Source organism: Drosophila willistoni, chromosome 3R (assembly GCF_018902025.1).
Source record: "Drosophila willistoni isolate 14030-0811.24 chromosome 3R, UCI_dwil_1.1, whole genome shotgun sequence".
Taxonomy (NCBI): domain Eukaryota; kingdom Metazoa; phylum Arthropoda; class Insecta; order Diptera; family Drosophilidae; genus Drosophila; species Drosophila willistoni.
The window spans coordinates 19,794,723-19,819,896 of NC_061086.1; the positions used below are offsets into that span (position 1 = coordinate 19,794,723).

The window sequence follows — 25,174 nt, forward strand, 5'->3', positions numbered from 1 at the left end:
GCAATTCAATTCAAACAAGCGAAGTGATAACATCACAAAAACAAACAAAACATAAGAAAAGCGACTTGCTGAACAAGCAACAATAATAAAACAGTTTCAAAAGTGAAGCAGAAAAATATATAAACAAATTGGAAAGTAAAAGAAATTGTGAAAAACCAAGTGAAGAAAAATCACACAAATCATCAACGCCAAGAAGTAAACTATTTAAGAAAAACAACAATATCTACAACAAGAAGAAACAAAATGCCAGCTATTGGAATAGATTTGGGTACCACGTTCTCCTGCGTGGGTGTGTATCAACATGGAAAAGTGGAGATTATAGCCAATGACCAGGGCAACAGGACGACGCCCAGCTATGTGGCATTCAATGACTCGGAGCGTCTGATTGGCGATGCCGCTAAGAACCAGGTGGCCATGAATCCAAGAAACACAGTATTTGATGCCAAACGTCTGATTGGCCGCAAGTACGACGATCCCAAGATTGCGGAGGACATCAAGCACTGGCCATTCAAGGTGGTCAGCGATGGAGGCAAACCTAAAATAGGAGTTGAATTTAAGGGCGTGTCGAAGCGTTTCGCCCCCGAGGAGATTAGCTCGATGGTGCTGGCTAAGATGAAGGAGACAGCCGAGGCATACTTGGGCCAGAGCATTACAGATGCAGTCATCACAGTGCCAGCCTATTTCAACGATTCCCAGAGACAGGCTACTAAAGATGCGGGTCATATTGCTGGCTTGAATGTGCTCAGAATCATAAACGAACCAACGGCGGCAGCACTGGCCTATGGTCTGGACAAGAATCTGAAGGGAGAGCGCAATGTGCTGATCTTTGATTTAGGTGGCGGTACTTTTGATGTGTCCATCCTGACTATTGATGAAGGATCTCTGTTTGAGGTGCGGGCCACCGCCGGCGACACACATCTTGGCGGTGAGGACTTTGATAACCGATTGGTGACACATCTGGCAGAAGAGTTCAAGCGCAAATTCAAGAAGGATATGCGCTCCAATCCCAGAGCTCTGCGACGTCTCCGCACGGCGGCTGAACGTGCCAAGCGTACTCTATCATCCAGCTCCGAGGCTACTATTGAAGTGGATGCCCTGTTTGAGGGACATGACTTCTACACTAAAATAAGTCGTGCCCGGTTTGAGGAGCTGTGCGCCGACCTGTTCCGCAACACTCTGCAGCCTGTGGAGAAGGCTCTGAACGATGCCAAGATGGACAAGAGTCAAATCCATGACATTGTGCTTGTGGGCGGCTCCACACGCATTCCCAAAGTGCAGAGCCTGCTCCAACAGTTCTTCAACGGAAAGAGTCTGAACCTCTCGATCAACCCAGACGAAGCAGTGGCTTATGGAGCTGCAGTCCAAGCAGCAATTCTCAGCGGCGACCAAAGCGGCAAGATTCAAGATGTCCTTCTGGTGGATGTGGCACCACTCTCTCTTGGCATAGAGACTGCTGGTGGAGTTATGACCAAATTGATCGAACGCAATTCCCGCATTCCCTGCAAGCAAACCAAAACATTCTCAACCTATGCCGACAATCAGCCTGGAGTTGCTATTCAAGTATACGAGGGCGAACGGGTGATGACCAAGGACAACAATGCTTTGGGAACATTCGACTTGTCTGGAATTCCTCCGGCACCCAGAGGTGTTCCTCAAATAGAGGTCACTTTCGACATGGATGCCAACGGAATTCTCAATGTCACCGCCAAGGAGATGAGCACGGGCAAGGCCAAGAATATCACCATCAAGAACGATAAGGGTCGTCTGTCGCAAGCAGATATTGACCGAATGGTGAACGATGCGGAGCGGTATGCCGATGAGGATGAGAAACAGCGTCAACGAATCTCTTCCCGCAACAGCTTGGAGACCTACGTCTTCAACGTGAAACAGGCTGCGGAACAGGCCAGTGCCGATAAGCTCAGCGAGACCGACAAGTCTTCCGTGATTGAAAAGTGTAACGAGACTGTCAAATGGCTGGATTCAAATACCACAGCCGAAAAGGAGGAGTTCGATCACAAACTAGAGGAGCTGACTAAACACTGTTCGCCCATTATGACAAAAATGCATCAGCAGGGTCAAACAGCTGGAGCCAACTGTGGACAACAGGCTGGAGGATTCGGTGGTCGCTCCGGACCCACAGTCGAGGAGGTCGACTAAATTAGATAGATTCTATTATGAAATAATTTTTAATTTTTGTTGAGACTGATGAGAGTTTATGGTTTTAATTATACCAGAAACCTTAAACAATTAAGTTCGATATGTTATAGACTTAAGTTAGCATCAAATTTATAAAATAAAGTATTAAATTTTTATTATTAAATATTATTGTCCAAGTTATTCATTAGTCATTAGGTGCAACAAAATTGCTTCCTTGAAGCAATAACATGTTTTTTTTTTAACTAGGGACTTGGTATGAAATACAGTTTCGGGAATATCTATAGTATATATTACAAATTAATCCAAGTTTGTTTCATTGCAGTCTGAATGTTGGTAGTTCTCTCCCATCTGGTCAAGCAAATTGTGACCGTTGCATTTGGTTAGATGGAGGTCCTTGATATTACCAGCAAGTGCCTTCGTTAATCGTATGAAACTGCAATCGCAAGTCCATGGGTTACCCGATAAAAATAACGATAGGTTTGATTTTTTGGATAGGCTGATTAAGGATTGACTAATATTTTCTGTAACTTTGGTTAAATCATTATCTCTTATATCTAGTAATTCTATGTTAGGTAAAACGGAGTCAAACTCTTGTGTGGAGTTGCCTTTAAGATGAAGTTCTTTCAGTTGATCAAAGCCCTTGACATTGATTGGATCTTTCAGGTGAGTGATGACATTTTTTTCGAACAGCAGGACGACATTATCGCTTGTGGGTATTGATGGTATCTCACTTAGTCCCCTATCAGTACAATTGATTATTAAATTTTGGCTCTCTTCGTCTTTACAGCAAGTGCACAGATCAGGACAATATTCTTGACCACTGCAATGTCTTAATGCTGTTTTATATTCTTCGGGTTTCTCTTTTCTAAGATAGTTAAGGAACATGGTGTACCTACAACTGCATTGCCAAGGATTACCGGATAAATGCAACTCTGGTAGATTAGATATAAATTGGGTTACGTGATCATCAAGGTTCGTCAAATTATTGTGTCGAATGTCCAGCATTGTGATATTCGATGGCAGCTGATCGATGTGAAGACTAGAGAGATTGTTGTTCTTCAGGCTAAGTCTCGCCAGAGTGGAGTTTCGCAGCTTCGGAAGAGTTTCGACATTGTTATTGTCAAGCAAAAGTGATGAGTTTCCAATTATATTATTTGGTAGATAGGGAAATGTATTTATAGTCCTGCTTGTGCAATTGATTACAAATTGAGATTCTGTGGTATCATCAATACAGCAGTTACATGTCTTTGGACAGGGCCCTTTTAAATGATAGTATTCTGCATGATTACATATACCATCTGTTTTACTTAGATTAGACAGGTAATTTAATAGTTTCTCATTCTTGCAATTGATTATCCAATTTACACCAGACTGTAAAAAAGTGGTATTTCGGCTTTCTAGATATTCTATCAGATTCGGATCGACAGAAGTTATATTTGTATTTTGTATATCCAGTAGTGAGAGATTTTTTGGCAGTTGCTCGATTGTTAAGTCTGTTAGATCGTTATACGACACATGAAGACGACGTATATTATCGTATCCTTCAAAATATTTGTTGGGCAATTTCCTTAACGCATTGCCCTGGAAATATAAATTTGTTTTGCCTGATATTGGTACAGGCAATTCCGGTACATCAAATAATCCCTGTTCGCTGCAATTAATAGTTACAGTCTGTGCGTCATTGTCCACCTTACAGTCGCATTTCTCGGGACAACGTTTGCCATTTATTCCGATGTTAAAATGACAATATAGCGTTTCAAGTGTTTCGGCCTTATATTCACAGAGATAGGCAGTAATATTGGTGCGGATCATGTGTTTGAAATAGTACAATATGGTTTCAGGATCTATTAAGATTTTCTTTAGCTTTCGATAGTTTTCAAAATATTTCAAGCTAATTTTATCATGTACAGAAAACATGATAAATTCCAGGTTATTTTGTAGAGCCATGGAACTGTAATCAGAGCAATATTACATTAAAAAGGTCTTCAAATCAAAAAATGTAGATACCAACCTTAGAAATTCCTGGTTATCCCAAGTAATAGCCCAAAATTGCATATCTCTTATCTTCGTCAAGTTTTCAAAGGTAATGGCATTTAGATTTTCTAATGTTAATCCACTAAACGAAATGGATTCCAACTGTGTATTATTTTCAAATGTATTGTCATGAAACCGAAATGCTCCTGGGCCCAAAAAGAACATCCCCTTTAAATTAGGCATATGCAATGATATGTAAGTATTGCGAAATTCTAAATGACGTCCCTCTTCTTGTCCCATTATAATCGCATTGGACGGTCCGTTGATAATATCAATATCATATTCATGTATTGAAGTTGTTGAAGTCTTCTCACCATAATGATCAACTTTATTTATATTAAGAGCTCTCATATAGTCAGTGGATCGAGGATATATTACTTCTCTCTTGCTTAAGATTAGAAGTATCGACGCTTTGTATTTGTTATGGGATAGGTTAAGTGGCTTGATATATGTCAGATTCACTGGTGTTAATTTCCAAGTTAATGTTATAGATTTATCTGAAAGTTGGATCTTATATTTGTCGGTGATTATGGTGTTTCCAATCTTGGTGCATGTGACTTCATTCTCGGTGGGATTACACTCCTTGTCACAATAATCCATGCAGTAATCATCTCGGATATTGTCTATATAGGGTTCTGGTTCACCATTCGTTTCACAAATGATAATTCCATATGATATGCAAAAAATTAATATTTTCACCAACATTTTCAAAACTATTGTGAAATCAAATTTAAAGTTTATCCGGCCGCTAAATTGTGGCGTGGTTTACAAATACGAGGGCTACAAACTTAAACTGTGACTAATTCACTTTATGGAAAAATTTAAGGAATTATCGATAAACAGATATATCAATTTTCTGATTTAAAATCAGTGTACAAATATGCATACAAAAACTTTTGAAGTATTACACAAATTTTTAAGATTTTCAAAAAATCGTTAAGAAGTAAAACTATTCCTCTTTTTGTTAATGTTCTCCTGAGGAATCAATCATGTCGTTTAATTCTTTTATTACACTTTTCATCGATGGACGGTTGGAAGGTTTTTGATCCCAGCAGCTCTCTATCAATTCTTTCATAGATTTGGGGCAATTTTTCATTGGGCCTCCGAAAGAAGGACGTTCACCTGTGATTACAAAAATAATTATTTGGAAATATATAGTGATTTTTTAAATATAAAAAAGTTACCTCTGGAGACACTCAATTGTAGAGGGAAATTTTTTTTATACCAGTTTAATGGCTGTTGCATTGCCAACATCTCCCACACAGTGATTCCAAAACTATATACATCGCACTTTTCTGTATAATTGCGGCTGTCGTATACCTAAATGCAAAAATAATTAATTGATTACATTTTTATATACGGATGGATGGATATTTCGCATGCAAGTATGTATGTATACCTCTGGAGCCATGTACATAACTGTTCCACTTTCACACGTCATTGCATTATCGAGAGGTTTTGCATTCCCAAAGTCACCAATTTTGACGATTAAACGTTCTTTTGAAAGCAAAATGTTGTGAGGTTTTATATCGCGGTGTATAATTGGACCAACACTCGGATCGTGTAGATAGGCGAGACCCTGCAAGACAAAAGGGCAGTTAAGTATGCATTTGAGAAGGGCAATCAATTTATGAACTTTACTTTTGCAATTTGATTGGCCCAATCTCGGGCAGTCGGATATTGATATGACTCTCTGGGTCCATATAAGAAATCGTGCATTGATCCGCCCTCCATAAACTCCAATAGTAAATAAGTTTTGCTGTTATATTCTGATACGCCATATAATTTGACAATATTTTTATGACGGATTCGATATAGCTGGTTAATTTCTCTCTTTGATGCTGAGGGATTTTTTGTTGGATATAACTCTTTCACAGCTATCTGGCGATCACGCCACCGGGCTAGAAATACCCTTCCATAGCTACCATTGCCAAGAATCTGAAAACGAACATATAACTGCACTCTCTCGAACAATCGGCAGTACTCAATGAGTGTAAGCGAGATAGCATACGTTCACCCCTGTGCTAAGAGCAGAATTTTCTCGAAGTATCTGTGGCTTGTTTTTGCTACCTACCTCAACAATTGCTCAAATTTAACTCACAAAATTTACTGGTTCTAGAAGTTTCGATATGGAAAATTTTCAATCAATTTCGCATCGACTTTTTAAATATGCATTTAGATTTGATATTTATAGGAATTCTCACAAAAATTCTATTTTTAATTTACTTACATCAAATAGTCTATTTTTATTCGGATCACGTCAAAATTGTTTTCAAGCCGTTTTCCTGCCAATTTCTCAATTCTATCATACATATGTATGTACATATATGTACATACATATATATGTATGTATGTACATACATATGTACATATGTAATGTTAAACGTAATTAAAAAAACAATTTAAGCATCATACGCAAATAAGAAATTGTAGATTTTTTGCAATAAAACTGACTGAAAGCTATGTATAATCTTTATTTGAAATAAAACTGTCAAATTATGGGACAAAAATTATAATTTAAAATGTCATCCAATATCAAATAATAATTTAGTTTACTTAAAAAAAAAACAAACTAGATCTTCCAAACGTCTCATTAACCATCGAAAGTTGTTCTAATTCTACATATGTATTTGACGACGGAACAATTTATTTTTCTAAAAAACAAAGACAACTTTAAACACTAACGGTGGATATGCAAAAACAAGATTGTTTAAGTACGGTTACTAATAATTCCGGTTTCTGATCGTAGCCCACTATTCATCAAAACATGAGATCCCACAGATCCATGGTCAATAAAAGATCGTTGACAGGCCTCCACAGCAGCAGCTTTGATACACGTGAGCTGAGATCGAGAGATTAAAACGTCACGACTACAGGCATTCGAGTCAAATAATATTCTTATTTTAATATCTACATATGTATGTACATATATTTTTGTACATACATACATATGTCCAATTCATATAAAAATAGGTAAAATGAGCAATCCAGTATTGAGTTTTCCAAAATAAACAACATGCATATCTAATTTTAAATTACAAACATTCTAAGACCTACCTCAAAAAACAAAACAAAAAGAGAGAGCCACAGATACTTCGAGAAAATTCTGCTCTTAGCGCAGGGGTAAACGTATGCTATCTCGCTTACACTCATTGAGTACTGCCGATTGTTCGAGAGAGTGCGAGAAGAGAGCGTCTCGAAATTTCGAAAAGAGAGCGTCCGGGTATAAATAGGGCCGACAATTTCTCTTCGCAGCAATTCAATTCAAACAAGCGAAGTGATAACATCACAAAAACAAACAAAACATAAGAAAAGCGACTTGCTGAACAAGCAACAATAATAAAACAGTTTCAAAAGTGAAGCAGAAAAATATATAAACAAATTGGAAAGTAAAAGAAATTGTGAAAAACCAAGTGAAGAAAAATCACACAAATCATCAACGCCAAGAAGTAAACTATTTAAGAAAAACAACAATATCTACAACAAGAAGAAACAAAATGCCAGCTATTGGAATAGATTTGGGTACCACGTTCTCCTGCGTGGGTGTGTATCAACATGGAAAAGTGGAGATTATAGCCAATGACCAGGGCAACAGGACGACGCCCAGCTATGTGGCATTCAATGACTCGGAGCGTCTGATTGGCGATGCCGCTAAGAACCAGGTGGCCATGAATCCAAGAAACACAGTATTTGATGCCAAACGTCTGATTGGCCGCAAGTACGACGATCCCAAGATTGCGGAGGACATCAAGCACTGGCCATTCAAGGTGGTCAGCGATGGAGGCAAACCTAAAATAGGAGTTGAATTTAAGGGCGTGTCGAAGCGTTTCGCCCCCGAGGAGATTAGCTCGATGGTGCTGGCTAAGATGAAGGAGACAGCCGAGGCATACTTGGGCCAGAGCATTACAGATGCAGTCATCACAGTGCCAGCCTATTTCAACGATTCCCAGAGACAGGCTACTAAAGATGCGGGTCATATTGCTGGCTTGAATGTGCTCAGAATCATAAACGAACCAACGGCGGCAGCACTGGCCTATGGTCTGGACAAGAATCTGAAGGGAGAGCGCAATGTGCTGATCTTTGATTTAGGTGGCGGTACTTTTGATGTGTCCATCCTGACTATTGATGAAGGATCTCTGTTTGAGGTGCGGGCCACCGCCGGCGACACACATCTTGGCGGTGAGGACTTTGATAACCGATTGGTGACACATCTGGCAGAAGAGTTCAAGCGCAAATTCAAGAAGGATATGCGCTCCAATCCCAGAGCTCTGCGACGTCTCCGCACGGCGGCTGAACGTGCCAAGCGTACTCTATCATCCAGCTCCGAGGCTACTATTGAAGTGGATGCCCTGTTTGAGGGACATGACTTCTACACTAAAATAAGTCGTGCCCGGTTTGAGGAGCTGTGCGCCGACCTGTTCCGCAACACTCTGCAGCCTGTGGAGAAGGCTCTGAACGATGCCAAGATGGACAAGAGTCAAATCCATGACATTGTGCTTGTGGGCGGCTCCACACGCATTCCCAAAGTGCAGAGCCTGCTCCAACAGTTCTTCAACGGAAAGAGTCTGAACCTCTCGATCAACCCAGACGAAGCAGTGGCTTATGGAGCTGCAGTCCAAGCAGCAATTCTCAGCGGCGACCAAAGCGGCAAGATTCAAGATGTCCTTCTGGTGGATGTGGCACCACTCTCTCTTGGCATAGAGACTGCTGGTGGAGTTATGACCAAATTGATCGAACGCAATTCCCGCATTCCCTGCAAGCAAACCAAAACGTTCTCAACATATGCCGACAATCAGCCTGGAGTTGCTATTCAAGTATACGAGGGCGAACGGGTGATGACCAAGGACAACAATGCTTTGGGAACATTCGACTTGTCTGGAATTCCTCCGGCACCCAGAGGTGTTCCTCAAATAGAGGTCACTTTCGACATGGATGCCAACGGAATTCTCAATGTCACCGCCAAGGAGATGAGCACGGGCAAGGCCAAGAATATTACCATCAAGAACGATAAGGGTCGTCTGTCGCAAGCAGATATTGACCGAATGGTGAACGATGCGGAGCGGTATGCCGATGAGGATGAGAAACAGCGTCAACGAATCTCTTCCCGCAACAGCTTGGAGACCTACGTCTTCAACGTGAAACAGGCTGCGGAACAGGCCGGTGCCGATAAGCTCAGCGAGACCGACAAGTCTTCCATGATTGAAAAGTGTAACGAGACGGTCAAATGGCTGGATTCAAATACCACAGCCGAAAAGGAGGAGTTCGATCACAAACTAGAGGAGCTGACTAAACACTGTTCGCCCATTATGACAAAAATGCATCAGCAGGGTCAAACAGCTGGAGCCAACTGTGGACAACAGGCTGGAGGATTCGGTGGTCGCTCCGGACCCACAGTCGAGGAGGTCGACTAAGTCTTAAAGAATCTCTAATCCTGTATACAGTTCCTCTTAGTATTCGAGACTAATAAAATTATTTTGATACTATTTTAGTTATTTACGATTAAACGCTCCTTTAACTTAATAAGCAAAATAATAGTTTAAGTTAGCAACAAATTTATTTTAATAAATTATTTATTTCAAAAAACATTTCTATAATTTCTAAATTTGATGGGGAAGCATTTGGGAAATGAGCGAAATGCGATTCTCTTTTTCGAAATGCTTTAGACATACAGAAAAGATACATTTTTCTATCTATTCCGTTGAAAACAAAGAAGAATAATTCTGTCTTTGCTCTTCGAACAAAAAAAAAAAATGAAAAAAATCAATTCTTATTCAATAATCACTGGAAACTTTTCCACTTCCTCGCATTGCTTGTTAAAACTGGTAACAAATTCCCTTAGATTGGCCTCATGCTCGGCATCTTTGCGACATCGTTTCTTAGCTGCTTTCTGTGGAGATTCAAGCGAGTCCTCCTCGTCATCGTCGTTGTCGGAAGAATCGGTGTCAATGAATACAACTTTAACGCGTTGCTTTCGTTTGCGTTTGGGTCGCTCCTGAAGGTAGGTTCTTCTCGGTTTCTATGGGGAAAATATAATTTAAAGGGTTAGATAACGAAACAATTTGGTAGTTTTTTTAGTTTTTGTGTGAGCGGCTTACTACCGTACAAAGATGAACTCTAATCTTTGCGGCCCTGTTAGCTCAATCAAAACAAATAACATGTTTCCGATTTAAAATTAATCTAGCACCAAAGATGTAACCTCGACATTGATGTTTGTGGGCAATGTCGACGATAAACAGATGCAAATATTGATAATCCTGTTTGTGGTTTACCTTGTGGTCAAATGATACTTCCGGTTCGAGTTGCGTCTCCGAAAACAATCCTACCGAATCATCTACATTTCGTGAAGGTGGTTGGAATACTGGTGCAATCATCGTGGAGCATAGCATCTGTCTTATGCTACGCTGTTGTAGTTGATTATCATACCCGTAACGCAAAGGTGTTGAAGCGACCTGTGGAAAATCCCGGTCAACCGGACGTAGTCTCTTCATTCGCTGGAGCTTGTCATTGAGTGTTTGATCCTGACTTAAAGCTGTGGCCTGCACTTCATGTTGGGAATGCTCATTGGGATCAAGAAACTCTTCAAAACCAAAGAGATTACGGCTTTCGCGACGACTGTGATCAGAACTGGATCTTTGAGTAATTGGTGATATTGCATCTCTAAGGGCTGATTCATCTTTTAAGGGCGTGGCCTGACCCAGTGGATTCTTTTTCCATGGGGGCAGATGGACAACCTCCAATATGTTGATGTCTTTGAGTGGCATGCGATTTTGTAATGTCCTCCTGGGATTTGGCAAATGCACTAGGTTTTCCATGTTTTCATTGCCTGCGGGAGTAGCCACTGGTGGCATATTTTCTCCATTCGAGTTGTTTCTTATCTCTTCCTGTGTTGAACAATCGGAAGATGGAGCCCTTTGGCAGTTCTCATCTGGTATGTATACATGCCGTTTCGGTTGATGGTCACTGGAGAATGAAGGCAAATATGATGTATTTAATCCAAATCTAAATGTATTTGGCAGCGACGACTCCTGGGAAACCCGCCAAGGCGAAGAACCTCCTCCTCCGGCTGGACTAACAACTTTGCCCGCAGTCTGTGTGGGAATTGGTGAAATTGTAGTAGTCACTGCTTTTCCATTTTTGCCATTAATGGGAGTGCTTATAAATTGTCGCACCAAGTCCAATTGGTGTCGCCTTTTTGATGGGGAGGTCAAATTATTATGATTTTGAGTTTGATTCAATATAACCGAACGCGCTAGATGGCTATAGGCTGAGGGCTCTGTCACAGATTTATGAGTTTCTGGGCTAGGAACATGCACTTGGGCCAAGACTTGAATAGGATTCGGTTCATCTTCCTCACTGGAATTAGCATCCAGTTCGTAGATGGGTGACATGGCCTGAGGCGCCTTTTGAACAATTGGTGTGATGGGCGGCGGGAATGTTTCTTGATCATCGGAATCGTCTTCAAGTTCGTAGATGGGCGACATTATTCGAGGTACTTTGTGTAAAATTGGTGGCGACGGCGTTTGTTGCTCATTGGAATAAGCGTCAAGTTCGAAGATGGGCGACATGGCCGGTTGTCGTTTTTCAGGGCGGGCATCTTCCAAGGAACATACTCTCCTTTTGCCCACAGCTCGCACTTTCCTTTTAACAGGCTTAGCTCGAAATTGTCCTGCCTTCCGAGTACGCGTCATTATACACGCTCTGCCATCGTTGACCATTTTCTTAATTATGTCCTCAGCTGGATCTTTGTGTTCCTGAGGGTCCTCGATTTGAGATTCGGAAAGAAACTCATAGACATTACGAGTCACTGAAGATCTTGTTCGAGTCGGTGGCTGATCTCTATGGAAAAATCTAGGCTCCCGGCTAGTTTGTTGCTCTTTAGCTTCTGCTGTCGGAGTCTTTGTCTTTGTTAATGTTGTACGTTTGAGGCGTACTTTGCAAGGCGCTAGAAATTAAATTTGATTAAATTTTAATGTTTTTTTTAAATCATTAGAAGTCTTACTTGGCTGAAACACCATGGTGGAGTTCCGTACCAGATCAGGATCGAACATAGCATCACCCAAATTCGAAGCATCAATGTGATTATTTGTATGTGATTTCGGAAGATTTTTAAGGCGTTTTATTTTCACAACGCATTTCTTTATAGACTTCATTTGGTTGGTTACCGGAGACGCAGTTGTTGTTGTTGTTGCTGGTATGGGGTCAATTTTTTCCTTCTCCCTTTGACGCCTTTTTGGATATTTACTCGTTATTTCAAAATGGGAGCGCAATTTGGTAGCATTTCGCTTTTCTTTAACCATTATTTTTTCTTTTATTAATACAATTTTATGAATTTATAGACAGCGCGAAAACTCAACAAAAATACAAGCCAAATAATGCCGATAATTTTATAGTTAGTGGTGACCAAACTCGGGTCGATAACTTTCCATATGTCGATAAATAAGGTGACCATGTTTATTTCACATGAGTAGATGGCGCCACTGCATCGGAGTGTGACCGTTGGTATCGAAATGTAAATAGAGGGCGCCACTGACGGTTGTATTTTCGTGCCAATACATATTCCAACTTCTTACTCCTTTACATCAAATCAAAGTGGGAAATCCCTTCAAAATGAAAATTAACCAGCACCATCTGCAAACACTGTTTGTCGGCAATTAAGGTCACACTAGCCAGGACTAGAAAGTGTCGAAAACGCTAGCGTTTACTCACGCGATTTAAACCGCGTGAGTAAACCGCTCGAACATTTGAGTAAACGCGCGAACATGTTCGAGTTCGTGAGTAATGTTGTGTTTACGTTCGAAGTTCGTGAGTAAAGTTGGAGTTGGGCTCATCTGTTGCGGTTCGGCTCATCTGTTGCGGTTCGCCTCATCGGTTCGAAGTTCGACTCTTTTGTTGCATGACTCGAGTTCGACGTGGTTGCAAGGAGTTCGGTGGTTCGAGTTTGAGTCACATTTGACGGGAAAAAAGCTAATTTGGCAACACTGTTTATTGTTGTTTTTGTTTTCTTGGCGAGCGGTTCTGCGGTCGGTGAACGAAAAAAATAAGCTAAAATATTGTTTATCTGAAAATTATGTGTAATAATTAAAAATAAATGCAATATCTAAAAGCAAATACCAGCAGTGATAAACAGTGAAATGTACGCAAATTAGAAGCAAAGGCCTCAGCTGCTGCTTGTCAAAAAAGTATCATCATTCCTCGCTACTAAGAGAGGTAGTAAATGAAAAACCTGCCTCTACCTCTGTGTGGGAGTCTATTCCGATTAGAATCTTCTTAATTCTAGTTGTTTGGGGGACAAGTAAAACATAAAAGAAGCAAACAACTGAATATAGCAATGTCTATTTAAGGTAGAGACATTTATGATTTTTAATTGATAATTCTGATGAGACATCATCAGAAGATATTCTGTGTGAGTTTTGGTGCGCATTCCTTTTACAGGAAAAATCAATAAAATTCAATACTGATACGTAAATATGTGTGTGTGTGTGTGTGGGAGTGCGATTGCGTGTGTTTTGGGAAGAAGTTGCGTGTGTGTGTGTGTGTGAGACTCCTTTATCATTGGGTGTTTTTCTTTTGTTGTAAAGTGAATGTGTTGGCCCGCCTAAGTGATAAGTGCTTGAATTTAGTAAATCTCTCTATCTCTGTCTTTCTTTCTTTCTTTTTTGTTGTTTTGGCTGCCTTTTGTTTTAACATAATTAATCATTGTATTTCAGTTGCACACTTGTATGTACGCATATTTATATTTTATGCATGGTCTATGGGTTTTTATACACACAACTGAAACTGAAATAAAGTCGTTAGTATTTAGTTTCCCTTTTACTTTTCTACAATTTACATAATCATGATCTCCATCTCCGTTGTGCCGCAAAGACATTAAAACAACAGAAACAGCAATAACAACAACAACAACATGCGCAACTTTCGTCAAACACACACACATGCAAAAATTAGAAACATTCATTTGACCATTTCTGTGTGTACTTTTATTATTTATTTTTTGCGCATACATATTTCCTCTTTCTCCCCCGTATTGTTGTTGTTGTTGTTTTTGCTATTTTATGCCTATGCCGTAACCCCTCTCTGTCTTTGTCTTTGCCACCACCTTCTACCCCTCTCCTCCTACACCATGTCGCGTTGATAGTTCTGGCGTTTTGGGTTTTCGGTATGCGAAATGTGTGCCATCCTAAAAGCACTTGCTGCACAGTGATTCACATTCCATTTTAGAACCCCACAAATGTTTAAAAATGAAAATTTCTCAAGGTATTTATTATTTTGCTTATAGTTTTTAGAACAAAACTTTTTAGTTTTTTAGGGAGGAAAAACTTTCTAAACCTTAAATTAACTTTCTATGGCAAAGCAAAAGTTTTGCATATAATTTGAATTTAAAATGTTACACTGTGCCAAATGTTTCCTTTTGCTAATATCCATGGGTTAATGACACGAGGAGGTACCCAGGAGGAAGGCGGGGCTGTTACAATAGGAGAAGCAGCTAGTGACTAGACAAATGACGCATATATTTCGCATTCTTTGTGCTACTTGCCAGCAAATGTATATAAAAACATATGTATGTGTAAATACCATACATACATATGTATGTGTTTAATTGATGAACCGCCAGTTGATTCATCAAAGGCCAACTTCTGTTACTCTGTTGATCTAAGCATTCCATATAGAAGAATAATCACAGGGCTGGCCTTATCAGTCCAGCTGATACGACATAACGTGGTTAACCAACTAAATAAATAGAGAGTGTTTAATATAAAACAATACTTGCAAAACCGGCTTACAGATACCTTGTAATTGTACGACATAAGTTTAATTAATCTCCTCTTGGTCGAAATGAAGCAGAAACCTTCAAATAATAATTTCAATCTCAAATGCACAAATCCGCTAATAGCAAACTTGATTTTTATGATCATAAACCTAAATGAAGCTATTTTCGGTAAAATCTTCATAACTCCTTATGAGGAGTTAGTCTGGAGTTAGTTTAAATCGTACTTTTACTCCACAGATTCCGGACTTTGCACCAAATGTGATTACTACCTATTCTTGTTTTTATGTGAACTATTTTACTTGGGTTCAAGTTCAATCTCTTAACAATTCTGACATTTAATTTAACAAGCAATATTATTATTTATTATTTATTTTTTATATAAAAGAAGATAAATGGTTACAAGGTAAAAGTAAAGTAAAATATATTGTAAAGAATATCTCGCCAGAAAGTTTAAACTTGTTAATAGATGTTTTTACTGAAAGAATTGAATGTTGATAAGCATTACTGATGCTTAATCTACGACTTTATGGGTTACAAAAAGAAATTAAAAGGTTATACTATAGTATATACTTTTATTTTATGAACAAAGGGTATAAAAATTAATTATTTTTAAGGCCCAAGCAAACATTCGATTGCTCATATGTAGATACATACAAACATAAATGATTCGACCATGCCAAAACTATTTGATCATGCATTTCCGTTATTACACAACCGATTTTTTGATTTGCATCTAGTCAAATTGTGGTTTTCCAGTTTTTCTTTTATTTTATTTTTCGTTTTTAATGGTTAATGTATATTGTTGATTAATTTGCCAATTAGAGCTTGAACAACATTTTTGACTTGTATAAGTAGAAGAACTGGGACACGTCTTCGACCCAGACTCTTACGGTTCACATTCAGGCTTAGATATACATACATACATACTTATATGTATATCGTATGTAGTTATTTATGCTCAATTTTACGGCGCATGCGCCGCTGTAATAAGAAAACATATTCAGCTGCTGCAGCCCCAAATTGCATTTGCACATAATTCAACGGCAACAACAACAAAAGAAGGAGAAGAAGAAGAAGAAGTAAAAAACGCATCTCCTCTATGTATGTATCTTTTGTTGTTTGTATTTCATGCACTGGAAATTCCGTCAAAGACAACGCGGAGCCGCTAACTTTCTAAATGATGGATGGATGCAGTGCATCAGCAGCCAGTAGCAAAGCAACTAAGAGGAATAGCGTCTGCTGTGAATAATCATAATAATGATTGTCTTATTGCCATAATTATAAACTCAACAACAACATACACAGTCTATATGTACATATATGAGGCGTAATAACTTGATCATCAATATAAGAAGACTAATCACTAATCATCATCAGGCATAAAACGTCAAATTAGTGTGATTAGTTGGTTAAACGAGAAATATTGGATTTAAGATTGTTATTAATCGATTTGTTATTGCATTTAAAAAGGGGCAAATGCCCTTTTAAAGACGAATAAATGAAAGATAATTCCACGGAGAAGAAGGTGGTTAAACAAAGTACTTTTCCCTATTAAAGTACTTAATTTCTAAATCACTCTACAAATCTTGTTAATTTTAAAGCAATTTCAGTTGGTCTCTCCATTAATCTAAGTATTTTAGATTACCCTTCTTTTGTGTTTTTCCCTCGTAGGTTTCTTTTTGCCTCTTTTATTTAATTTCATAATTTTCAAGTCAAGTTGTTAATATTATTCCCCTTCATTTGTGTTTCTTGTAATTTGAGATTGGAGCATAGACGGATACAGAGGGGGAGTCTAGGGTGTCTGGACCACACTCGAAATATGTATAGATCTTGCAAATAAAGTCTAGTAAGTCTTCGAAATGGCCCTATAATGTTCATAAATCCTTCTCAAATCCGTTCATTGATTCAAGATATTCTGGTAGTTAAGTCAAGGAATAAATTGAGGCGCATCGTTTGAGTTGAATTTTATAAATTACATGATAGATTTAAATACAAGAGGCTTGGAGTAGCTGAGATAAAATTTATAATAAGAAAATGTCTCGCTGTTCTGTCGTTGCAGGCCATGGACTTTGTCAGACTGTGCTTGGATAATTAATTAAAAAACAATGTTGGAGCCATCATTAACACCTGATCTAGAGGAGGACGTGGTTGACCATGCTCTGGTTACGGGCCTATCGGGCATTAGCATCGACGACGTTGATGTCGATGTGGATGCAGTGCCCGAACGGAAGCCGCATTTCTTGGACTATGATGCAGTGCCGCCACCCGAATATGATGATGGCAGCTTTGGAGCCGCTGCCGGTGAGCAGTTGAAAATGGATAAGAAATATGAGCGGGATGGCGAGATAAGTGACTATGAGCTTGCGGCTAGTGGGTATACGAAGAAAGAGTTTACCCAGGATGATAATACGTTGCATTTTAGTCAGACTCCTGTTGGAGTCGGCGGTGGCAAGAAATCGGCAGCCAAACATTTTCTAGATGAGAATCCCATTCCGCCGGACTATATGCTGGCGCAGGAGTTACGCGAAATGCGGGAACATCGCAGTTTGGATAGGAATTTCGAGCGGAAATCGGCCCAGCAACAACAATTGGAAGAGCTGCCAGCAAGGAATCCTGGTGGAGGCTCACCAGCCTGTTCAAGTCGAGTATCGCGTAGCAAGGAGCCATCGTACACTCTCTCCCGTTTTCTAGACACAAGTGGTGACAATCCGAATGGAAGTGCATCACGATTGCCCAAAGGAGCCGCCTGGACGATGAGTTTTGATGAGCGTTATGGGGCAGCAAGCTCGGCGGCTGTCGATGCCACGCTCGGATCCAAAGTGGAGTGTGTATATTCGTTGCTGTCCATGTTGGGATCCAATGACCCTCTGGAGATGTCCAAGAAGTTCCTAGAGCTGTCGGCAAATGGCCAAAGTTGTGCCACATTGCGTCGCTCGGGTTGTATGCCGCTTCTGGTCCAAATGATGCACGCTCCGGACAATGAGCAGGAGGTCCGCAAATGCGCTAGCCTTGCCCTTCACAATGTTGTGCACAGTCATCCCGATGAGAAGGCCGGTCGACGTGAGGCCAAAGTTCTGCGTCTACTCGATCAAATCATGGATTACTGCAGCTTTCTAAAAACTCTACTTCAGAGCGGTGGCGAGGCCATTGCCGATGATTCGGATCGGCATCCATTGGCGGCAATTTCGTCCCTGATGAAGGTCAGCTTTGATGAGGAACATCGGCATGCCATGTGCGATCTGGGGGCTCTGCATGCCATTCCCAATCTGGTGCATTTGGATCACGCTGTGCATGGACCCAAGCCGGAGGATCAGTGTTGCAACTCCTTGCGTCGTTACGCCCTAATGGCCCTGACTAATCTAACCTTCGGCGACGAGAACAACAAGGCGCTGCTGTGTTCTCAAAAGCAATTTATGGAGGCGCTGGTGGCCCAGCTGGACTCGGCCCCTGATGACTTGTTGCAGGTGACAGCAAGTGTACTCCGGAATCTCTCCTGGCGGGCTGATAGCAACATGAAGGCAGTTCTCAATGAGATTGGAACGGTAACAGCTCTCGCCTTGGCGGCCATGCGAAATAAGAGTGAGAACACACTGAAGGCCATTCTGTCGGCTTTGTGGAATCTCTCGGCTCATTGCAGTACTAATAAAGCAGAGTTTTGTGCGGTGGATGGAGCTCTCTCCTTTCTGGTGGGCATGTTAAGCTACGAGGGACCGAGCAAGACACTGAAAATCATTGAGAATGCCGGTGGAATCCTCCGAAACGTCTCCAGCCACATTGCTGTATGTGAACCCTATCGCAAAATTCTACGAGAACACAATTGCTTGGCCATCCTGTTGCAGCAACTGAAGTCGGAGAGTCTTACGGTGGTAAGCAATTCCTGTGGAACTCTGTGGAATCTATCGGCACGCTGTCCAGAGGACCAGAAATTCCTTTGGGACAATGGGGCAGTGCCCATGTTGCGATCGTTGATACACTCCAAGCATGCAATGATCTCAGAGGGCAGTTCGTCGGCATTGAAGAATCTACTGAACTTTCGGCCTGCCGTCCAAAATCAACACCAACTCGATCCCATTGCCCGATCCATGGGATTGAAACAGTTGCCCACTCTAGAGGCTCGCAAGCAGAAAGCTCTGCAGCAGGAATTGGGCGAAAGGCATGCCGAGACTTGTGACAATTTGGATACAGGTGGCAAACCCAGCACCAAGGAACGATCCTCCAGCTCTTCGGTCAGTTCTGCTGCACGTCGTCATGTTGCGGCTGCTGTGCCCCGTCTGACTCGGTCCGCCATGTTGACCAAGAGTGAAAGTCGTGATTCTGTGTACTCGGCAAAATCCGATTCAGCCTATGAACATCTGATGCGTTCCGCCTCCGCCTCGGACACTCAACGAAAGGCTCCAGCTAAAATATCTACATTTGAGGACTCGGAGGCCACCGAGGAGCAACCCATTGATTACTCGGTCAAGTACAACGAAAGTCATGGCAAAGCATCAACATCAACATCATATCAGGAAACCGATCTGGATCAGCCGACAGACTTTAGTCTGCGATATGCTGAGAATCAAATCGAATTGGCGGCTACCGCTGGAACTGATGATGCAGCTGTCCAAGAACCGGCTAAAGCCGAAATTCTTTTAATATTGGACGACAGTGTGAAATGCTATCAGACAGAGGATACACCTTATGTGATCTCAAATGCGGCCTCTGTGACGGATCTTCGATTAGCCGTAAAGCCAGACTTAGATGCCCCCGCTGCAGAGGAGGTGAAACCGACGGAGGCGACACCCTTGGTGGGCACCAGCAGCACCACTACCACGGTAGCCTCCGCAAAGAAGCCAACAAAACAATCGCAATGCGGATCGGGCTCGTATACACCCGAAAAGCCCATCAATTACTGCGAGGAAGGCACTCCAGGTTACTTCAGTCGGTACGATTCGCTTAGTAGCCTGGATGAAGCAGGCAAAGCAGCAGCTATGGGCACAGAGATGAAGTCGAAACCCGGGAAACTAGACGAGGAAGAGGAGGCGGCGGCAGCGGTGACGATTGATTCGCCGCAGCTGGTTAAACCTCCCCTCGTTGGAACATCTGTCTTGCAGGCCAATTCGGCACTGGAAACCCCGTTGATGTTTTCTCGGCGCAGTTCCATGGATTCACTGGTCCATGAAGTGGATGTAGATGGCGACGTGGCCAATTGTGATGATAAGAGCTCAGTGGTTAGTGATTTTAGCCGTCTGGCTAGTGGCGTCATATCGCCCTCTGAGTTGCCCGACTCACCCACACAGAGTATGCCACAATCGCCGCGACGAAATAGTGAGAATTCGGCAACTGCAGCCGGATTAGCTACAAAGTCTGAGTGCAGTAATCAGCAGCAGCAGTCGCCGGCCAATCCGTCAGTGCGTCCCCTGCGTAGTGTATTTGAGGATGACTTGAGTAGCTTCAATGTGGAGCATACCCCAGCACAATTCTCCACAGCCACTAGCCTAAGTAATCTCAGTATTGTGGACGATGAACCAGAGACAATGCCTGGCGAGGAGGATGAAATGCTGCTGGCCAATTGCATCAATATGGGTATGCAAAGGAAACCGACCACTGCAGAGCCCCAATCTGCAAGTAGAGAGGAAACCACACGCAACTATTGCACAGAGGATACTCCCGCCCAGCTATCAAAGGTGGGCAGTAATACAAATCTCTCGGCCATTTCCATCAATTCGACTGAGATGAAGGATGCCCTAGCTGCTGTTGGTGGCAATCAAGCTGCCAGAAGTTCTCTCAATTTATCGGATGATGTCTCGTCCAATGCCTCGGATTGTGTGGCTGGAGGACATCTCCTTGAGCAGTGTATACGCGATGGCATGCTGCAGAAGGTGGCACCACCCCCCATTACAAAGCAGCCGGAAGATCCCATTGCCATGATGAGACGCGGTGGCAATGTCTTGCCGGGCTTCTTGCCCTCTCGCGATGAGATGAGCAAGTATTTGGTGGAGGATAGCCCCTGCAATTTTTCTGTTGCCTCTGGCCTATCCAATCTGACAGTCGGTTCGAGTCTAGTTGGCCCCGCCGTGCAATTGGAAGAGGCAACAACTGCTTCAATTGAGTAATTATTAAAAGAATATTGAAACATTAAGCTTAATTACTAAACAATTACTTCATTTCCAGTCCTGCAGCCGGGGCGACAAAGGCAACACCTTTTAAGGAGGAGCAAGTTCAAAGGCCACCACACTGGCAAGATGATTCGTTGAGTTCCCTATCCATTGACTCGGAGGATGATACCAATTTGCTGAGTCAGGTGAGTAAATAATTTCCCAAACTATTATGCCAAGCTAGAAGTTTCATTTTCTGTTTTACAGGCTATTGCCGCTGGCTGCAATAGACCAAAATCGAATCTTGGCTTCAGCTCGAATAGCAAGCGTTCCAGCTCGCTTACTTCATCGCAGCCGATAGCCATTAATGCCGCCACCTCTGCGTCCTCTCTGAACTCGGCCATGACTGCACGCAAGCATCAGCAGGAATCCTACAGCTCTGTGGACTCCAGTGACTCAAACGATAATCAGTCAAAGTCTCTCTTTGAACTGTGCATTCTCAAGGGCATGTACAAGACTAAGGAGCCAGCAGCGCATCAGCAGCAGCAGCAACAGCAGCATCATCATGTGCTCCCTAATCTCAAGCAGTTTGACTCGTTGCCAGTACAATTACCCGCAGCAACTGTTGGTGGTGGTGGTCAAAGTAAACGACAACGACATCATCATCATCATCATCACCATCATAGGGATCGCGAGCGCAAGGATGAGAAACTATTACAGGAGTGCATTAATACGGGCATCTCGAAGAAGAGCTCTAATGCCTTGCCAAAAAACGTTCAGGCTACGTCTGCAGCTGCATTGGAACCGTGTCACCCAATGGCGGCTACTACATCAGCAAGTGCCAGCAGCACAGCAGTAGCAGCAGCTCCAGACGTAGATCAGAAAGCGCACGCCACACGCCCCAACTCCAAGCCGAACAGCCTCAATCTCAATCCGCAGAGGTCTTCGTCGCCCGACGTCATCGACACAGACGTAGCAAAAAGTCCACATCCAAATCAAGAGAACGGGAACGGGAACGCGATCGCGATAGATCACGAGACCGCTACTGGGTATAGAGAATTTGAATCGGATCGTTCCAGTGATGAGTCATTTATAATGGACACCATGGTGAGGTTGGACAGCACTGCCACGACCAGTGTTAGCTGCAATTCTGCTCCAAGCATTGCAAGCAATGACAAGCATAAGGATCCAGATTTAATGTTGAAATCCGTGGAGCGACTGACCATGGAATTTGTTACATCGGCTGAGCAATTGCGCGGTCAGAATAATAATAGCAGCAGCAACAACAACAATACCAATACCAATACTTGGAATGATCAAACTTGTCCCAATGATGTAACCTTTCCGACTATCAGTCAAACGGCACCCGTCTTGGCTTCCCTAAGCCTTGACGATGACGATGCAACAGAAGCCGACCTGGCTGATACCTCGAATTCGATTAACTTTCATGTGGGCGGGCAGGTTCAGAGTGCTGCCGTCAGCATGGAGGCACAGAGACTGCTTTTCAATGGCACCAGCTCTTCCATTATGAGCAATTCAACTATGATTGCTTTTGAGGCGCGTGCCCTGGCCGAGAATCTGCAACAATTGCAGGCGGAAGACGATAATCTGGAAAGAACCTTTAGCATCAATAGTCTTGATCTGGACAATGTGCGTCCGCCGTCGGGCATGGAGTCGCTGAATAGTTGCTATCAGGAACACTCACAGCCAAGTTCATTGCGTCAGCAATTGCCAAGCAAATCACCGCGTTTTGCCCGCAAAGTATTCCCCGCCAATCTGGTGGCAAGAAGAGCTTTGGGACATCTGACCGGCAGTGCTGAGAGTGTCAATTCCAGTTGCAATCTATTGGACAACATTAAGCCGCCATCCCTGATGGATGAATTGCTGGACTCAATGATTAGTGTGGATAGCATCCAGTCGGAAGTGGCTGATGGGGAGCAAGACTGTAGTATGGCCACCACCATATCAGTTTCCAACTATGAGACTGCCGCTTGTGACGATCAAACTCTTACGGTGCTCCAGAGTTGTATGGACGATGAGGATGCCACAATAAATGATTTCAGTTCGGCCGAGTCGACGCCCAAGCAGGGATCCACACCATCTCCCAATCGCCGAGCTCTAACACCAAAACAGAAACGTCGCCTGGATAAGGATCGCTACAAAACATACACCATAGCCACTAGGAACGAGTTGGAATTGGAAGCTGCCGAGATTAACGAGACTTTGCAAATTGAGATTGTGGAGGTGGAACCTCCTGCTCCTCCTCCTTCTATACCAGCAGCCACACCCTCACCACGCCTCGGGGGTAGGCGACGAGGAAGCTCTGAACGATACAAGACACAGGTCATAGAATATCCACGTCAGCTCGTCGACAATGGAGAAGCCGATGGAGATGCTTCAATACGCGTCATGATGCAGCAATTCACCTACATTACAGATATCAATATTGGTCCAAGCTCAATGGAGGATACAGAGATCATGATGGGTGAACACTTGGAATGCGATCAGAATTCTGAGACGGAATCCTGCCACGGACAAGAGCGGCAAACGGAATTGGAACAATTGCCTGCAGTTGTGGAGCCTGTGAAACCAAAGCCTACGATTTTAGAGCCAGCTACAGCCGTAAAGTTGGTGAGAGGTCGTAAGAAACCAGCCTACATATCGCCCTATAGCCAACGGAACACCACCAGTGCTGCTCCACCCAAAAAGAAGACACTGTCTCCAACTATAGCCAAACGCAGTGTGGTTTCCAGTGTTGGTGGTGCAACTCGTGTGTCGCCGCAAAAAAAGAAAGCCACACCTCCTCCAACAGTGGCCACCGCTGCTCCGCCGCCAACACCGCCACGTCTTGAACGGCAAGGTACGTTTGTCAAAGATGAGCCCACAAATCTGAATGGCCAAGTGCCCGTGGTTGATCCCATTCCCGTGAACACAAGTCCCAGTCATCGTGTGTCCAAACTGCCGACAAAAAGGATAGCAGGAGCCACAGCTACAGCAACAACATCAACAGGCACGGCCACAGCCAGAGTAACCGGTTCACCAAAGCGTGGTACGGTCCCAGCGCGACGGGTCGTCACCCCCCAGCGGGCTAATACGAACATAAGGCTTGCTAGTGCCAAGTCAGCCGCGTCGGCCACAAATCGAGGATCTTCAACGACGCCGCCATCGCGGAGCAATTCCAATTTAAATGGCGGAAGTGTAGCTGCTGTATCAGCTGCTAGAATCAATCAAGCACAAAGTCGCATTGCCAATATCTGGAAGCGAGTAGATGATGCCAAAACGAAGCAATCCCAGTCCAATCTGAGGACACAGAAAACGAATTCTTCCAATACGCTCAACGGAACGGGGGCAAAGCCAACGCTGCTGCGCAGCTCTACATTTGATAGTACACCAGAGCCAGGTGCGGCTTCAGCTCCAGCTTCTGCAGGAAATCCCAAGTCCAGGCTTCCTGTTGTGGGCGCACGAAAATAGAGATTGAGATTGTATTTTACATGCATTTTATGGAATAATGGAAAAGCGCACACATTCAGTTTTTGAGTCCCTCCCCCAAAAAGAAAAAACCCAAAATGAATCAAAAAAGGAAGGTTTTTTTTCGTTAGATTAGACTGCAAAATATACATATGCATATATATATTTCTCTTCTTTATATATATATATTTATATATAAACTATATAGTGGGATAAATTTGTAAGCAAAATCCATTTACGATAGTGTTAGTGCAAAAGTCCTAGTTATTTCTAGTTAACTTACCACTAATAATCCAATTCAGAGTCAGAGTACGAGCAACACGGAAACTGAGCTGCAACTTGCGTAGCCAAATGTATTACATAGAGATCAGATTAGGATCAGGCCTTTAAAGATGTGTACAACTCTATATAACTTATATACAACATACTATACACGTTTGTATACACATAAATTTAACTAATTATCATATATTTGGATAGCTAAATCCAAAGTTATAAACCAATAATTATTGTAATTGTATTTTATAATTGGATCTGTCAAAAGAAAGAATTTATATTTCTTTTTAATATCAACATTATGAGTTGGGATTATGTCTACACTATCATTTTTTACAATCGCGATTTCCTTTTTAATATATATTAATTTTAATTTGATACAATTCCCTTGGCT

General features: G+C 42.3%; 4 protein-coding genes and 1 non-coding gene across 8 annotated transcripts; 2 read left to right on the forward strand and 3 right to left on the reverse strand.

Annotated features, from left to right (window-relative positions):
- Positions 1-24: 24 nt before the first annotated feature.
- LOC124462110 (major heat shock 70 kDa protein Ba-like) lies at positions 25-9,602 on the forward strand. The gene is made up of 2 exons (XM_047013520.1): positions 25-2,125; positions 9,529-9,602. Exons 1-2 carry the CDS (start codon positions 244-246, stop codon positions 9,600-9,602), a joined length of 1,956 nt encoding a protein of 651 aa, XP_046869476.1. The 5' UTR covers positions 25-243.
- On the reverse strand, positions 2,286-6,104 carry LOC111519151 (mitogen-activated protein kinase kinase kinase 7-like). Of its 2 annotated transcripts, XM_023178254.2 has the most exons (5): positions 5,833-6,104; positions 5,591-5,770; positions 5,376-5,511; positions 4,169-5,313; positions 2,286-4,108 (listed from the first exon to the last, which is right to left on the reverse strand). In XM_023178254.2, exons 4-5 carry the CDS (start codon positions 4,894-4,896, stop codon positions 2,455-2,457), a joined length of 2,382 nt encoding a protein of 793 aa, XP_023034022.2. In that variant the 5' UTR covers positions 4,897-5,313; positions 5,376-5,511; positions 5,591-5,770; positions 5,833-6,104; the 3' UTR covers positions 2,286-2,454. The 2 variants fall into 2 exon arrangements, with proteins under 2 accessions (XP_023034022.2, XP_046869475.1); XM_047013519.1 differs by lacking the exon at positions 2,286-4,108 and having other exon boundaries at positions 4,908-5,313; positions 5,833-6,086.
- Positions 9,603-9,770: 168 nt separating the features above from the next.
- On the reverse strand, positions 9,771-12,586 carry LOC6647889 (protein dalmatian). Its single transcript, XM_002070493.4, has 3 exons — positions 12,191-12,586; positions 10,461-12,133; positions 9,771-10,207 (listed from the first exon to the last, which is right to left on the reverse strand). The coding sequence occupies exons 1-3, from the start codon at positions 12,486-12,488 to the stop codon at positions 9,959-9,961; spliced, it is 2,220 nt and encodes a 739-aa protein (XP_002070529.4). The 5' UTR covers positions 12,489-12,586; the 3' UTR covers positions 9,771-9,958.
- Positions 10,269-10,434, reverse strand: LOC111519237. The gene has a single exon (XR_002724293.1). It is a non-coding gene; the product is annotated as a small Cajal body-specific RNA PsiU1-6 (non-coding RNA).
- Positions 12,587-13,184: 598 nt separating the features above from the next.
- Positions 13,185-24,632, forward strand: LOC6647888. 3 transcript variants are annotated; one of them, XM_023178682.2, is made up of 4 exons: positions 13,185-13,532; positions 17,019-21,050; positions 21,113-21,242; positions 21,304-24,632. In XM_023178682.2, the coding sequence occupies exons 2-4, from the start codon at positions 17,065-17,067 to the stop codon at positions 24,505-24,507; spliced, it is 7,320 nt and encodes a 2,439-aa protein (XP_023034450.1). In that variant the 5' UTR covers positions 13,185-13,532; positions 17,019-17,064; the 3' UTR covers positions 24,508-24,632. The 3 variants fall into 3 exon arrangements, with proteins under 3 accessions (XP_023034450.1, XP_002070528.1, XP_046869474.1); XM_002070492.4 differs by having other exon boundaries at positions 13,185-13,398; XM_047013518.1 differs by having other exon boundaries at positions 13,185-13,324.
- The last annotated feature ends 542 nt before the right edge of the window (positions 24,633-25,174 follow it).

Bases quoted from the DNA above. Each gene is read 5' to 3' on its own strand.
- LOC6647889 (XM_002070493.4), bottom strand. From the start codon at position 12,488: ATGGTTAAAGAAAAGCGAAATGCTACCAAATTGCGCTCCCATTTTGAA. The intron at 12,134-12,190 runs GTAAGACTTCTA...TTTAATTTCTAG, and splicing joins CACCATGGTGTTTCAGCCAA to CGCCTTGCAAAGTACGCCTC. The intron at 10,208-10,460 runs GTAAACCACAAA...TTTTCCCCATAG, and splicing joins AAGTATCATTTGACCACAAG to AAACCGAGAAGAACCTACCT.
- LOC6647888 (XM_023178682.2), top strand. From the start codon at position 17,065: ATGTTGGAGCCATCATTAACACCTGATCTAGAGGAGGACGTGGTTGAC. The intron at 21,051-21,112 runs GTAATTATTAAA...CTTCATTTCCAG, and splicing joins GCAACAACTGCTTCAATTGA to TCCTGCAGCCGGGGCGACAA. The intron at 21,243-21,303 runs GTGAGTAAATAA...TCTGTTTTACAG, and splicing joins ATACCAATTTGCTGAGTCAG to GCTATTGCCGCTGGCTGCAA.
- LOC124462110 (XM_047013520.1), top strand. From the start codon at position 244: ATGCCAGCTATTGGAATAGATTTGGGTACCACGTTCTCCTGCGTGGGT. The intron at 2,126-9,528 runs GCTCCGGACCCA...AGGGTCAAACAG, and splicing joins GGCTGGAGGATTCGGTGGTC to CTGGAGCCAACTGTGGACAA.
- LOC111519151 (XM_023178254.2), bottom strand. From the start codon at position 4,896: ATGTTGGTGAAAATATTAATTTTTTGCATATCATATGGAATTATCATT. The intron at 4,109-4,168 runs GTTGGTATCTAC...CTCTGATTACAG, and splicing joins GATAACCAGGAATTTCTAAG to TTCCATGGCTCTACAAAATA.